Source organism: Dysidea avara, chromosome 8 (genome assembly GCF_963678975.1).
Source record: "Dysidea avara chromosome 8, odDysAvar1.4, whole genome shotgun sequence".
In the NCBI taxonomy this organism is placed as follows: Eukaryota; Metazoa; Porifera; class Demospongiae; order Dictyoceratida; family Dysideidae; genus Dysidea; species Dysidea avara.
Genome location: NC_089279.1, coordinates 2122798 through 2138058, shown reverse-complemented (window position 1 = coordinate 2138058; position 15261 = coordinate 2122798). Strand labels below are relative to the sequence as shown.

Genomic DNA, 15261 nt, shown 5'->3' with positions numbered 1-15261 from the left:
TCATTGCAAACATACAATATACTATAGCTACAGATCAAGAGACATGGAAAATGTACTAACAAGCTTTAAGAGTCCATAATATCAGTGCATGGACTCTTGGTACTGATGAGCTCAAGAAAACAGTCAAATTCACAAAAGTCAAATTTACATACGTAGTTAGAAAGAAAATAGAAAAAATTATCATGGCCAGCTAACCTCCAATTTTCAAAACCTAGCTAGTTGTTTAACATAAAATGTTGGACTTAGCTATCTACTGTAACTAGACTAATTTAAGAGTGAGTAGAGTCATACATATATTTCAGAATAAGTATCCATAGAAACAAGCTAGTGTACAAATAATTTAAAACATACACATTTGAACATAATTGCTTGCAGAATTAAGATAATAATCATGTGTTGTTCATTTATAATCAACAATACTAATATTAAATGTACAATTTTTTTTGGAACTTTATAGCACTGTGTATATAGTCATCATCTAAACCATTGTGTACACTTTGTAGGGTATACAATCATCTATATATTACTATGATACTTGTGACCATAGGCGAATCTGAGGGGGGCCAAGGGGTGCTGTGGCCCCCTGGCCCTTCTCTTGCCCCCCTTGTACCTACAGTACTATATTGATACCAGAAACTTGAATCATGTATTCACACTGTACAGGTATTCAGAAGTATAGAAAACTAATGGGCAAATAGAAGAAAACAGTTATAAATGTACTTTAATTATACTGTACACTGCAAAGAAATAAAGTGAGGCAAATAAGTTTGAATTTTTTAGCCAAGATCGAGATACTCTAAAAGAGCAGTCACTACTCTAATAGAACAGTCGCAATTCTAATGTCATTAATTTATAACCATAACAATACTAGCTATACTTTATTCTGATTTAGTATACTTTGCCATCAAACAAGTTTATCTCAGATAGGCTAACTAATCTTTATACATTGCAAAGCATAGCTAAATGCTGTCAAAAATGCTCCCAAATTCAAACCTAGGAGGCATACTGCAGTGTTGTACACTAAAACGTCTTGCCCTCCCCCCCATCCTTGACAGTGTTTCCTAGATCTGCCTATGCTTGTGACTATGAAACAGCTGAAAGTACATAGGCTACTAATGCAACTCAGAGCTTAATTGAATTCATACAACTGCCACCATTATATTTTTTATAAGCAAGTCTTCCATCAGACAAACTCCTGACAACGCAACTCATACATGCATGACGCATGCACAAAATTGTATTGGTCCCAAAGCAAACTGTAGCAGTGGACAGCATAGTATAACTGATTTTCAAATAATTATTTTATTCCAGGTTTTATACCTCATTGTATACATACCCACATAAACCTCCTTAGTGGGATGTTTGTGATCACAAAATCATGGAAGTTCTTCTCTCAGTTTGCACTGCACTTAGAAGCATGCAGTGAAAGATTTGTGTTAGCAACATTAACTGTGTATATATACATAGTACACGAGTGTTGTGACTTCCCTTGTGTAACCACTATAATTATTATGTATATTACCAGACAGCTTTGCCTCTGTGCACATAGATAGGTACCCATACTCAAATATGTATAGTTGTGGAGAGTAAATCATAACACATAAGTTGCATGACTTCCAACAATAGTTAATCTCAAGGTTCACATTTACAGGGTGTAGTCAACTGTTTAGAATAACATTTATTACTTTGACCTCATTTTATTGGAATTTTTTAAACAAAACATACACAGGCTCAACTGTATGTAATTGTAAGAGCTATCGTTGGGACCTGCGAGGCTAAAGCTTCAGGAACAGGCAAAAAAACAGGATTTTTAGGTTCTAATTAGTCAATCACCTCTGTGCTGTTAATCATTATGGACAGTTACACATTATTATACATATACACATCTTAATTATTAATTGTACTAGCAGAGTTAGCAGCAACGGCACTAATAGATGAAGTGGTTGGAGTGTTATCACTGGGTATCTTACCAAACTTCTTGAGGTCCACCACATTCTCTTCATGAAGCAGATGTAAAGCTGTTTGCACTCCATGAGGAACTGTATTCGTCCTATCAACCAGCGGGGGGACAATGTAAACCCCACCATCAGGGTGGATAATAAAGTCATCATTTATGGCATAGCTCATGGAAGGCTTAAATCTGACCACCACTATTGCAATACTCACCTTTACCATAAAGAAATTAGCATACACATGCTCAAATGTATCTAATTCTTCCTTCATGCAGCTGAGCCCAATCTTGGAAGTAAAAGAGACAGAAGATTGCTTTAAGAATAAGGTGTGCTGTTCATCAGCCTTGTCCTCACTGCCTGAGTGAATAAATAGGAATACTTGTGGTAGCTCTTCCATGTTTATTGCAGCAGAAGCACCATCAGTCAACAAGAAAACTCTACATTGCAACAACAGCTGATATACTTCATCTGTGTTGACATAGGCATCTTGGGAAGGACAGAGAGTACGGAATATTAAACTTAAGCAACAATAATACAGCTCTTTGCCATATTCAATTTGCTGTTTGGTATTAACACAAGAAGGATCCATTAGTTGGTCAAAAAATCTCAAGAATGGGTATTCCCCCTTCACATTAATCATATGTTCACATGAGCCACAAAGCATGTAGACAGTTTCAGTGGCTGGAGTACGTTCTGAGTCCATTTTTGTACCAAACACACCAAACACAACATTCTTCAAACCAGCTTGGGTACCCTGTTGCCTTTCGCCACCAACCTTGATAAGCCTTTTGATAACACCATGTGGGATGAGGTGACTGCGTTTAATGTTGGCATCTATAGGCTTCAACTTTGGTCCTCCGCACGCTTCTGCTGATGTACTAGCTGGTATATTTGATCCCAGGTGGAATTGCTGCCTCTGCAAGCAAAGAAAACATCGTTTTATCTCTTTAAGCTTATTTGTCTCCAGCATATAGTCCATCATAGCAAAGTCTAACATTTTTTGGCTCATCACATCATCTTCAATAAAGCCATCGTCTTTAGCACGACCAAGTACCTTTAACACCTCACGAGTAATCTCATAACAAGCTTGGTGTCCTCTAAGTAACTCCTGTTGATCACTGAGCCCTCGTAACATCCTCTGTCTTGCCTGGTACATGTGATAAAGAGCCTTGCCTTTGTATAGTTGCAGTTCGGCTACTCCAGGGACCTTGTCACACAGCTTCACACATTGACTGTATTTCTTGGCAGAGTAATTGCATTTGATGGTAGTCAACAAGCAATCAGCCTCATTGTCTACAAACAAAAACACTCCAATTCATAACATCTATGCAGTGAAACAATTACATACATGGATATTACACAAATTATTACAGCCATACTGTTTAGTAGGGTCTCCCCTAAAGTGACGTGCACTGTTTAAAAAGCCGCATCTAATGTCATACACAGTAAAATCATTTTTGTGGAATAGTCTTACTCCATTCAGCATCAATTACACTATCAAAAACAAGAAAACATTTACAGGCATCCAGATATTGAATGTTTTTAAAAATCGCCATAACTCTAAATTTCATCTATCTGCTTGCCTGACAGCCTTACTGCCTGACCATAGTTGCAAGGCTAGAGGCCAAATGAAGCAGTGCACGACAACCGTTTTAAGCAACAGCAACAAACTCACCAGTGGGATGTGCTTTTGTAGTTCTAACAAATGTTTGCCTTCTGTGATTTGCCACTCCTTTTATCTTCAATTAAAAGGCTTTCTTCTTCATGCCAGGAAACCATACCAAGACACTAATTTTCTGTATCAGCACTTTCCTTGAAGGAACGTAGCCATTTAGATGCCACAAAACTATTAGAAGCAACTAACAGACTATAGTATCAGGTAGCAGCTAAGCTGCGCTTTTAAAAGAATTGCTACACCTCCTTAAATGATCAGAACATACCGCAACAATGATCTAACTCCATAAGAAAACAAGGCATTGTTGTGCCATGCCCACTAACTTGATATACTGCATAGCCGAGTGGTGAGATCAAGATACTCTAATACAGCAGTCACAGCCACACGTGTATTTCATAGCCTTATGCTCTAACAAAAAAGTTAACAAACTAGTGCAAAAAAAAAGGTATCTTCGCTATTTTAGAGACTTGAGGAATGGCACAATAGTCACCGAGGGCGAATCACCGAGGGAAAAGCCCTCGGTGACTATTGTACCATTCCTCAGGTCTCTAAAATAGCGAAGATACCATGGATTTGGGCGATAACCAATTTAGACTATGGCTCGTACGGCTCTGGTCACTGCCAATAATGGTGGCTTCCTGATCGAATTAGTGTTAAAACAACTCACTGGTAGGCTTCCTATATGAATACAATCATCTCTATTATCCAGTGATGTTTTCTTCGCACTCTAGTGATGATTTCTGATGGCTGTTGTGACTGGAATCCAGCAAAACACGTGGGGCACATGACAAATAATTTTGTCACAGGTATCTAACCAGTTTAGATACCTACCCCGGGTATCTATTGGATTTTAAATACCTCATTAACGACAAAACTTCAAAGCATACTATGCGTACCATAGTCTAATTAAAAATGAAGTGATAAAAAGTAGTGAAACAAGATATGGTAGCTCGGAGGGAATATCCCTAGCTGCTAGACATTGTAGCAATGAGGGAAATTCCTACTTTGGCATTATTCCTACAGTAGGGATTTTCCCATATTGCTACAATGCTAAGTAGCTAGGGATTTTCCCTCAGAGCTACCATCATCTCTTTTTTCACAAATTGTTTTGCTGGAACAGTACTTCATTTCTAAATTAACATTTTTTTACCATTGTACTAAAATAAGTCATTAACAATTTCACGTTTGCTTGACTTCATATCACATAATAACAAGGATGTGTGCAGACAATTCATTAGACACAATTAACGTCAACGGTATTGTGACTGTTCTATTAGAGTATCTCAATCTTTTGCAGCACAAAATTCAGAAACAATAACTGGATATATACTACTAACTTAATCATACAGTGGAACCTGTCAGTGTCACCTTCAGGCCAAACTTTATTGGTTGTAATTGAGACAAGTCACTGCTTAGATAAGTGGATTAGCATACAAATGTCTCACTAGAAGAATTTAAAGCTGGCCTTTTTAAAGACAGACAAAATAGTATATCAATACACTACTGCAAAATTGGTGACTGGGTCTGAGAAAACAGGGATGGTGAGAACACTGATCTATTTTTTCTACTTTTATGGTATGCTATAGGCAATGACAGTGTTTTCAGCACTTACAGGGTATTAAACATTTTAACTTTGTAGTGCAAGTTACAGAATAAAGAAATTCTAGTTAGGTTAATCTGCTATGTGTAGTGTAGGGCTGCTATTTTTAGTATACTAAACCAACTATTTTCACGACAGTTAATACTTCATGATACTTACACATAATTCAATCACATATGGTATTCCTTTATAGGTGCTACATAACTGCCACTATCATCTTGTAACACATGCTTTGAGGTTATGTAATGATATTCACACCTCTCAGCAGGGGTAATCTATGGTTAATCAGGGAAAAGTGTGAACAAGTGAGCTGAAACCCTGAGAAAACAGTTTCTCAAGAGAAATAACGTTTCAGCCAACCATATGATTAGTGGTGACAGTAAAAGTGTCAAGAGCAAACATGTGTGGTTTGGCTCCAATACAAGTTTGGGAAAGCGACACAACAAAACAGTGCTCATACTTATATGGCTCCACATAGTAAATATATGGTAAAAGTTTTGATATTGTGTCAGAAATTTGAATGGAAATATTTTAGCGGATCAAGAATGAGCAAGTACTTGTGTAATTCCATGGCAACTGAAGCCTTCTAGAGTGAATATCGTTACATATAACAACAGTAGTAGCCCAGCAGTCTGATGGAGTTAGTTCTTTCAAGCATTTCTTGAACATATTTACAGTTTTCCGGTTTGTTCGTGCACGATCACAACATCATGTTCAATTAAGTAAGGCTTCACATCACAAGGATTCCTGGACAAATATCGACACAACCTACATAACTGTATTTTTAATGGGACTAATGCACAAACATAATAATTATCATGATATTGATACTTTCAAAATATTGCTAAAACGATAATATCACGTAGTGGGGAGTAGTAGTTTGTTCTGCCTGGTCATATTTTCAAACCAATGCAATGGATCCTCAGTTAGGTGGGTTGTACAGATAAGTGAATTTGTTGCATAAATCAAGTCTATTGGATTTCATCTATACAAGGCTCAGTTCAATTACTATAATAGAACGCACAACAGTTATGAAACACTCTAATATAACAGTCACTGTTGACATGAGTTGATCAGATTACTGAGACACACTGTACACCTAAAACACAACTTATGTGGTTTGATCGATTTGCACTCTGGCTTTGTGTTCTAGTGGCTTTAAAATACCACTAGTAAAAGAAAATTCCAAAAAGAAAATGATAGTATAGTTACTGTTGTTAGGCGCATATGCTTTTTATTGTTAACATGTATTTGTTAAGCAAATGTGCCTAATAAGAAATCTCATTGTGAGTGCTCAAGGATTAACTCTCTTGGAGTGGTGTGAATCACAAGCCACCATTTGTACAAACGTTTGGATTCCTGCAAATCCTTCGTGTGGAGCATGATTTCCACTCTGCAGAAGACCATTTTGCTTAGTGAAATCATTGGCCATGTACCACATAAAATTTCAAGCCTGCACAATTAACAAATTTCTAGCATTCCTTCCCTTGTATAGCTGCGCCTTGTGCTGGAGCTTTGTGTTCATCCACATGCGCTTATTAGCCATGAAAAGTACAAGAAACAAGTATGCACTTAACAAGTGCTTAATGACCAGACTCGATGGTATAAAAATATGTTTGTTTACAGTGTTGGGGGTAACATGTTACTTATTGACAACATAATATCATTGTGGCCATTTCTTGGCTGCCTCCTTTGATGTCACATGTTCTTCATGCTAGCCGTTTTTGAAATGCTGTGCCCCTTTTCACAGCTTAGCTGTTTTGGATTAGATATATTATATACAACTATTTGGCAGAATAGTACACATATATCTAATCAAAAACAGCCAAGCTGTAAAAAATGGTGCAGCCCTCAAAAAGGCTATGGTGAAAAAAGATGTGAAATCCAAGGTGGCGGCCAAGAAATAGCTGTGATGGTAGGCTAATGGTAAACATTTTAACAACGACAATTCAGGTGAATTTGGTGCGCATTACATAATAATTATTACTTTTGCAGTAACTAAAACAAAATATGCTATAAAAACCAGTAATATAACTCACGTTACTTTACTTACAAATGTAGCAGGTTACCTAAGTAATGTAATTATTATAAGAATCTAATATTAAGTAATTTACTACCACAAGTAATGAAGCTGCTAATCTCGTTAGTGATCCACTGAGTAATGCCTAGCCACTGCAGCTCACCTCAAATTAATGAATGACCAAGATTTATACCTTGTCCAACAACATAATCATGTCACATGATAAGGTGGTAGTTTCACACGTGACAGCTTAAGGCTGTGGACACAAAGTAATATAATATGTAATATTATTATAGTTACTTTATTTTATGGGTAATATCAAGAGTTCATAATATATATATACTAAGGAGAGTATCCTACTCTCATATACCCCTGTAGAAAGGCGTATCGTGAAGTTATGACGTAACCCTTCTGAGTTCGTCCGTTTTTCTTTGTATAATAATGATGTCATTAGTTGAACATGGTATCGATTGAACGCATGCCTACCAACGTCGCTAGCAACCAAATTAACTCCAGCTCTAAGCATTTCTTCATGGGTTAAGACCGCTTCGTAGGCGTTTCTTACTAGGCCATTCGCGAATACGGCTATCCTGAGCGTCGCAAGTGTGAAACGGTGCTAACGATTCTTGCACTTTTACGGCTTCCTGTACGTCACAAATCGCAACATCTTGTCATTACGTCATAACTTCACGATACGCCTTTCTACAGGGGTATATGAGAGTAGAATACTCTCCTTAGTATATATATTATGAACTCTTGGTAATATGTAACTGTAACTAAATAGTTCAGTTGCAAGTAATGTGTAACAAGTTACTTTTAAAAAGTAATTGCCCCAACACTGTTTGTTTATAAATATCAATTCTTGAGGTTGAGAAATCACGCTGTGCACTTCTGAGTATGGGAAGTTGTGCGTTTCCTAGGCTATAGCACAGTACACACACACACACACACACACACACACACACACACACACACACAAACACACACACACACACACAAACAGTACAGAAAAACACACATTACAGTCTGTCATAAGATCTTTTGATTTGTCTACTGGTTTACATACTAAAATCACCTACCTGTACTGTTATGTGGTACTTGTGTGACAGCAAGTACACCTTTACACCATAGGGATAACTCCTCATCAACACCTCCTTTGTCTAGTTCCATCTTCAACATATCTATTACACTCTTGTGTTCCTTCAGCAGACATTCCTTGACCTCCTTGTGTTCCAAGAGATGCCAAAGGAGCTTTACTGCAGCAATCTTCTCTGCTAGCTCTCCTCAATGAACAAGATTTGCAATGGGCATCAACAGTGAATGGTCCATTAAAACCATACAATTGGATGGCCTACACATGAAGCTCTGCAAAGCAGTCAACAGTTCAAGTGCTGAATAATTATATCCAAATGCTATAGCAGATTTGTCAGTTGAAGATGAGGCATCTGTTAGAGCAACCTTTAAGCCGGCAAGATCACTGCTTGTTACATCCAGCAACTTTAGCTCTTCTTCTTTCTGGAAACATTCAGCCATAGTAGTTGCTAGCAGCTTGCAAGTAAGCCTTATTCCTGCCACACCAGAAAATGAGGACAGTATGCCTGAAATAATTTTGGTCCAAGAAAATCGGCTATAATAGAACTCAGGTAAGGCAAAGTTCCGGGAACAATTATAAATGATACCAATCTCTACTTCAATTGCAGATAGTATTACCTGAATGCACACAGCATTATCACCACAAATAGTTAAAAGACTTTCCTTACATCAGAGCCGCCATGAGGTATACTAATGAAATACAACAAGCGATTGATGTTCTGCATGAGACTACCACAGGCTACCCAACTGCAGACTGAAACGCTGACATCCAACCATCCCTCCACGTTTGAACTGACTAGAAGATAAAGTTGCATCAATTCTTCATTGCATGACAGGCCTTGAGTAGCTGCAAGTGAACATACACACAATAGCACAATACATTTATGGCAACAGCTTACATTCAAACAGGTTAAAGCACAGCATGTAGTATTCTTTAATGGTTTCTTCTTGTTTAGCTAGTGCTTCTGCCATTAGTGCCTGCGTACTTCTTTCTGCTTGTGAAAACAGCTCCTTCAACATCATCAGTGACTGAAATAATTCGGTTGCCGCCTCGTCCACCTGGTCCGCTTCGTTCATCAATGCCATCACGATGTCATACACCTCCTCTGACACATCTTCAGAATCTGATTCTATATCCTCTTCTTCCATACCCATTTCCATCATTGTTTTGCCCTCCGCTTCATGTTGCTCTTCCGGTTTCAATTGTATTCCCGGCCTATTATTGATTAAAGTAGCTAGTTCAGTACTCCTACTGAGCAAGGAATTAAAGGAAACGACGTCCGCCATAGGCTTTGCTACCAGCTTACCCAGAGCCGTCCGCTCCTCACTCCAACTGGTCTGCCTTCAATTAGAGATTAATCTCAAATCGAAGGGGCGGCCGCGCCAGACTACACTTCAACATCATCTTAGTATCTAAATTCTAGCGCAAGCTCTAATGTAGTTTTTAAAAAAATTTTTTTTTTTAAAGTGCAATAAATTCAGGTGGGGTAGATGGTCCCTGTTCAAGGGGAATAAACTCCAACTGATCGGGAGTGATTAACATGTCACTGGAACTATTAGTAACAATGCTATTGGCCTTATTGTGTTTATGCTTTATAATCCTCCTCCTCTTGAATGCTTGGGGTTCTTTGGATGAAGGAATGGGTGTTGATGATGAGTGTGTTCTCTTGACGAGTTTCTTCTTGTGTCTCAGGGGACACTTACTACCTCTAGCACACTTACCTGACTCCATATATTCAGGACAATCCAACAAGTGCTGTTTTTTACACTAAAACAGGCGTGGCTTATAACATGAACAGTAAGGGTACCAAATTATAGCCATCATACCTTAGTCCCATTGGGACAGTATCCCTTAGCAAAGTCCAGACAGATTTCAGCGTCTTTACCAACATAAACATGGAGATAGGGGCAGTCATCCTTTGTGCATACTCCACGCAGAAAGAAGGAGCACACTGGCATCTGATAACAAAGATTTACAAAATTACACACTGTACAACAATACCTCACCTTTTCTTTGCTAATGTGATGGGAAAAGGGACAACTTCCATCGGTTTTTTCACAACTTCCTCTTAAGAATCTGTCACATTCAAGGTTATTGTGCTACCACCACAGCTACACTACAAACCTGGTGCACACAGCAATCTTATCTGGGTCATGAATGTAAGGACATGTCTCTTGTTTGGTACACTTCCCTAATAGAATGTGCATGCATGGAACACTTTGTAAAGTACACCCCATGAATTAGGGGCAACCTCTTTATAAAGGATATCTGTCTAGGTTCCAAAATCAGTCCTTTTAAGCCATCATCATCATTACATTACTTGCCTTAGGTGCAGCAAAAACAGTTATGGGATGATTATACTCAGTAATATTTGACTTTTTTTATTAGGGTATATGACTGCTCTATTAGAGTTCATCATAAAAGGTGGAAGGACTGTGCACCCTGTGAAACAGATGTCTAGGGGCTCCAACCCCCAGTCACCCTACTGCAGTAGTTATTATGTTAACACTTGGCCATTCAGTGTCTCCCTCTATCCTAAAACAGTGATCTGTAATCAAATGATGTAGTGTGGCAACTAAAAAACTGATGCAGGGAGCAAGCAATGAAGTAATGGTGAGCTCAGCCATTTTCAAAGAACAAAGATTTAATTTCCCAATAGTGTCCAGGGTTCATGTGTTCTGTACTTACCAAATCTATTGTAAAACATACAGTACTGTTCTGATTTGGGTATATTCTTCTTCATCTGAGCATGCCACACAAGTGCCCTACTGCGACGGACTGCATGACTACAGGTACACAAATTGTGATATTGAGCATGGTGTAAGGAATACAACCTTGCTAGCTGGTGTGTGGATGTTCTGTTTGGAACAAGAGAAACACTCCTCCTACTATCACCATCTAAGGACACATTATATGGCTCAACATCACATAACACACCATAGAGGCCAATACTCAACAGTATATACCAAGCTGTTAACTCAACAATGAGATAAATACTAGATAGCATTGAGATCAGCAATGTGTTAACAATACAAGTCAAGAGTGTACAAAACTAACCCAGAGAAGTCCTTGATAGTCTTCTTAATACATTCTTCCTGGCGTTCATTACAAACTCCTCATTTTTAATAAACACTCTAAAAGATTTCAATCCTTTACTCTTATGCGATGATGATGATGATAGCCTTCTTGGGGCAGTTACTCTGTTAATGTACTTGTGTTTGATGGCATTAGCCTTCCTGACTAGAACACTCTTATCCCCAGCAGCTATCCACTGTCTATTACCTCCCTTGGGTCTGATCTCATATCCAGGGTGGGTGTAGTTCTCTTCTTCGGCAAGGTTGATAGCTTGAGGTTTAGCCAGCCAAACCTTGTTGCCTGACCTCTTAGCAGCTCTCTTAGCAGAGAATTTTTTACTAGAATTAGCTGAGAGCCTCCGTGATAATTTCTTGCTAGATGCATTATAAGCAATTCCTCCCATGTAGACAACCTTTTTCGCAGAGTTCAAACGTGGTCTTCTAAAAAAAAAAAAATGCAACTACGCTACTTTATCTATGCTTAATACCCATGGGTGAAACTTGCAGCTTTCTTCTGAACTGGTGTTGATGTGATCTGCTACACATCCTGACAATGTCAGACAGACATCACACACACTCTCACCATCTTGTATTTACTACTAATATAAGTTGTCATATTGGAGAAAGAACAGTGTCTTGGCACAGAGGACCCTGTCACAAACACTAACACAAAGTTCCAACAGTAAACAGACACCTATACCAGAACTAGATCTTCTCCAGGTAAATTTTGTCTTGCTAAATGATCGTTTACATTGCACCTTAGTATTCACAGGAGGAGTCACAGGGACCTTGACATCATTGCTGCTCCACTTGAGCTGGTTTCTATCTGGTAGAACAACTGGAGTTGGTTTACTGGAACAACATCAATGACAACAACACACAGAAGGTTAGAACATACACTATTGGTGGTTGGGTGATCTTGTTAACAACAGGTAGGGTTGGTTTCTTCACTGATACATCTTTACAAGTTGTGTTGACCGGCATGCTGACAACTTTGTCAGGCTGTGGTGATGCTGTGAACCTGAATACATTGTTTTTTGACCTATGAAACTTGTTATTAGTCACCACTGAGAAATTCTTATGTGCTGAATTTCTTCTATGTACAATTTGACCTTTCAGCTCTGCCACAGGTTTGGCATTGTTGACTTTCATTGTCTCTTTGTTGCTATTGTTAACGTAGACATATTTGTTAGCACTATTTCCCAACTTTGGGTGGTGTTTAATCACTCCATTTAACGGCGCCGTATAGCTACACTGATGGCGACTGGGTATCTTCTTGTTCACAGGAATGAAAGTACCAGACGTGTGTCCTATCTCTTGTGAACTAGACCTAGTGATAAAATGTATCAAGTACCAAACCGATGCTACATCGACTTACCATTTGTATTGAGCCCGATTTCCTCCATTACTAAACAACCTATTAGTCGCCATCCTCTTCAGTCTTAACGTGATGTCATAACTTTGAGCGTTCCTTTTATGAAACTCGCTCCCACTACTGTCTCCTTAGTAATATGCCCGTAATAAAATAAATTTTATGGTCTGTTACCGCGCATAGGCTTAATATTATCTATGAAACCTCAACAAATTCCCCGAATTAAGCACACAATACAAAAAACCACCATAATAAGGACAAAAATTTTGTTTTGGTCCCAAAAGGTCTGGTTAATACATTTTTACCTCTGAAAGAGGAACACCTCTATATTACAACAAAAAGTGGCCAAAAATTTGGGTCCCAAAATGTCCATAATAGAGAGGTTCCACTGTAAAAAGTAAACAATGTAATTTATACATAAATTTGTCATTTCTTTTTTCCTTTTCGTTTACTCTTCAGCCGATGAACATCTTTCTGTGCCAGTGGTAACAATGGTAAACACACAAAAGTGATGTATCACTTACTTTTTCAAGTCCTTGTTGTTGTAACAAGATACGAGCACAATTATTGATGTGTTTGAACCTGTCTGGTCCCAAATGAACACCTCCATACCTTCAACAAGTGATGAGGTGACCATATCACATTGTAGTGGCTTACCATCTTGTAACGACCACAATGACATTATCCAGGTCCATAATCTATGTAGAATACAACATAATGTGCTAGACCAAAAACCTCATTAATAGGGCACTAGTTTATATAGCAAAATATATATGCATTTTTGTGCCCCTCACCCCACCAATGCTTCCTCCATCTCTGCATATTTCTTTGGGCTGCTTTTAAATTCTTATCTTTTTTTTTTAAAGTCAACACTTAGTCACATATAGTGGGTTTTTACCATGTCTATAATTTACTACAAACCTTAAGAGTGCCACACATTAGTACAGAAATTTTCCATTATAATATAACTAGCTCTCCATGAAAATAAAATCAGCTGATACTTTTATGTCGATTAATAGATACACAATGGAGGAGAGAGGGAAGCACTGTTAAGCTCTTGTATACATGGCTACCATGGTTATAAAGACATCTGGACTCCCATCATTGGCAAGGAGCTAATTAAGAGAGGTGGGGAATGTTGCAACTCTACAATAGTGGGGAATTTACCGTGCACTTATATGTGTTTTCGTGTCTTGCTCCAGTAACTCTACATATAATTGTGCCACCATGAAGTGAGAAAAAACTGCATACTCTTGAGAGGGTGCAAATTTAATTACCACTGCTCGCAAAAATAAAATCTTATCAGCAAAAACTCACTGTATGGCATGCACAATATACATGACTACTCTATAAGAGCATATCGAAATTGGCCTCAACAATGATGTATTCAACTGAGGGATCTACATGACATGGCCACTATAATAAGAGGTGGCCATTCAGTAAGGTTTCACAATACACACATTACTTGTAGCAAGTGCAATAGACGGGAACCAGCTGCACTCTCCCCATCATCATCACAATCCTGCACATGTGCTCCTCGAGTTACATCATATATACGATAAGCTAATATGTTGTGAGTAGCAGTAGCTATTTTCCTATTGGTCTTCAGTTCCTGCACTACTAGAGCCGCCTGGTCAACTGAAGTCACCTCAGCAACATGAGCTTGAAATGTACTCTTCCGATCTGTCAGTGGTTCACCATGATAAATTACAGGACATAAATGTACAGCGTCTTCTGGTACTGTTGGTTCATCAGTGATATCAAAATCGCTAAAAGTGTCTGGTTGAGGATGAGGCTGGTCATTTGTTAACATTTTATTGACGTCTTCAACTTTCTCAATGAGATGTCCTCTAAGGAACTCGATCCATTCAAACATGATAATCTCACCAGAAGCATTCCTGATGTGAATCAAACTCACTACTATACAAACGTTCAACTCTAAACAATTACTTGAACATCTCTGATAGCTCAGTAGCAAGCTGCGTTATTTCCTCAGAGCTCAGCACATCACAGCTGAAACACAACATGTCTCCTTTACACACACACACACACACCACACCACAACACAACACACCACCTTAGTTTAAAAACTGGTGGGCTTGTGTGGGGGTAATCAGATGGATAGATAAACTGAAAGGTAACTGAGCATCGGTTGTTTGTAATTTTTATTGCTCACTTCAAATTTAATCGACTGTGTATAACTGGTCCCCCAAGTACTGTCTGACTTGATTTCTATCATAAATTCTTTGCCAGTCTCGTTCAACACGTGGAAATCTTCGCCGTATATCGCACGAAGGGCTTGAATTTCTTCAAGCTAAAACGTACACCATGTTGTTATACTAAGACCCGTATACACCTATGCCACTCACCTGGATCTCGTCCATGTGTCTACGTTCAACATCATCGCACAGCCACGGCCATAATTAGTCTCGTGCCCAGCCGGGCTCGCGCTAATGTTTGCGCATTAGCGCGAGC

At 38.5% G+C, this 15261-nt stretch overlaps 3 protein-coding genes across 12 annotated transcripts; all 3 read right to left on the bottom strand.

Moving 5' to 3' along the window:
- Positions 1-1411: 1411 nt before the first annotated feature.
- On the bottom strand, positions 1412-9718 carry LOC136265252 (uncharacterized). 3 transcript variants are annotated; one of them, XM_066060111.1, is made up of 3 exons: positions 9239-9626; positions 8327-9186; positions 1413-3245 (listed from the first exon to the last, which is right to left on the bottom strand). In XM_066060111.1, exons 2-3 carry the CDS (start codon positions 8424-8426, stop codon positions 1888-1890), a joined length of 1458 nt encoding a protein of 485 aa, XP_065916183.1. In that variant the 5' UTR covers positions 8427-9186; positions 9239-9626; the 3' UTR covers positions 1413-1887. The 3 variants fall into 3 exon arrangements, with proteins under 3 accessions (XP_065916185.1, XP_065916183.1, XP_065916186.1); XM_066060114.1 differs by lacking the exon at positions 1413-3245 and having other exon boundaries at positions 8436-8957; positions 9008-9186; positions 9239-9718; XM_066060113.1 differs by lacking the exons at positions 8327-9186; positions 9239-9626 and adding an exon at positions 7411-7468 and having other exon boundaries at positions 1412-3245.
- Positions 9719-9777: 59 nt separating this feature from the next.
- LOC136265239 (zinc finger CCCH domain-containing protein 3-like) lies at positions 9778-13019 on the bottom strand. Of its 8 annotated transcripts, none has more exons than XM_066060090.1 (12): positions 12793-13019; positions 12313-12744; positions 12109-12266; positions 11998-12065; positions 11903-11952; positions 11398-11855; positions 11175-11238; positions 11029-11126; positions 10465-10531; positions 10347-10416; positions 10167-10298; positions 9778-10107 (listed from the first exon to the last, which is right to left on the bottom strand). In XM_066060090.1, the coding sequence occupies exons 1-12, from the start codon at positions 12843-12845 to the stop codon at positions 9802-9804; spliced, it is 1956 nt and encodes a 651-aa protein (XP_065916162.1). In that variant the 5' UTR covers positions 12846-13019; the 3' UTR covers positions 9778-9801. The 8 variants fall into 8 exon arrangements, with proteins under 8 accessions (XP_065916162.1, XP_065916164.1, XP_065916163.1 ...); XM_066060092.1 differs by having other exon boundaries at positions 11398-11852; XM_066060091.1 differs by having other exon boundaries at positions 11903-11949.
- A 142-nt stretch (positions 13020-13161) lies between these two features.
- On the bottom strand, positions 13162-15256 carry LOC136265254 (protein IMPACT-like). The gene is made up of 8 exons (XM_066060116.1): positions 15156-15256; positions 14963-15100; positions 14864-14916; positions 14737-14799; positions 14252-14684; positions 13444-13484; positions 13311-13398; positions 13162-13260 (listed from the first exon to the last, which is right to left on the bottom strand). Exons 1-8 carry the CDS (start codon positions 15168-15170, stop codon positions 13213-13215), a joined length of 879 nt encoding a protein of 292 aa, XP_065916188.1. The 5' UTR covers positions 15171-15256; the 3' UTR covers positions 13162-13212.
- Positions 15257-15261: the final 5 nt, after the last annotated feature.

Excerpts from the sequence above, each read along its gene's own strand:
- LOC136265252 (XM_066060111.1), bottom strand. The coding sequence starts at position 8,426 with ATGTTGAAGATGGAACTAGACAAAGGAGGTGTTGATGAGGAGTTATCC. Across the intron at positions 3,246-8,326 it reads AGTACCACATAACAGTACAG|ACAATGAGGCTGATTGCTTG; the intron begins GTAGGTGATTTT and ends TTTTGTTTGTAG.
- LOC136265239 (XM_066060090.1), bottom strand. The coding sequence starts at position 12,845 with ATGGCGACTAATAGGTTGTTTAGTAATGGAGGAAATCGGGCTCAATAC. Across the intron at positions 11,239-11,397 it reads ACTATCAAGGACTTCTCTGG|ATGGTGATAGTAGGAGGAGT; the intron begins GTTAGTTTTGTA and ends ATGTGTCCTTAG. Across the intron at positions 10,299-10,346 it reads ATCACATTAGCAAAGAAAAG|ATGCCAGTGTGCTCCTTCTT; the intron begins GTGAGGTATTGT and ends CTTTGTTATCAG.
- LOC136265254 (XM_066060116.1), bottom strand. Across the intron at positions 14,917-14,962 it reads CACAGTCGATTAAATTTGAA|TTTATCTATCCATCTGATTA; the intron begins GTGAGCAATAAA and ends GTTACCTTTCAG. Across the intron at positions 14,800-14,863 it reads CCACCAGTTTTTAAACTAAG|CTGTGATGTGCTGAGCTCTG; the intron begins GTGGTGTGTTGT and ends GTTGTGTTTCAG.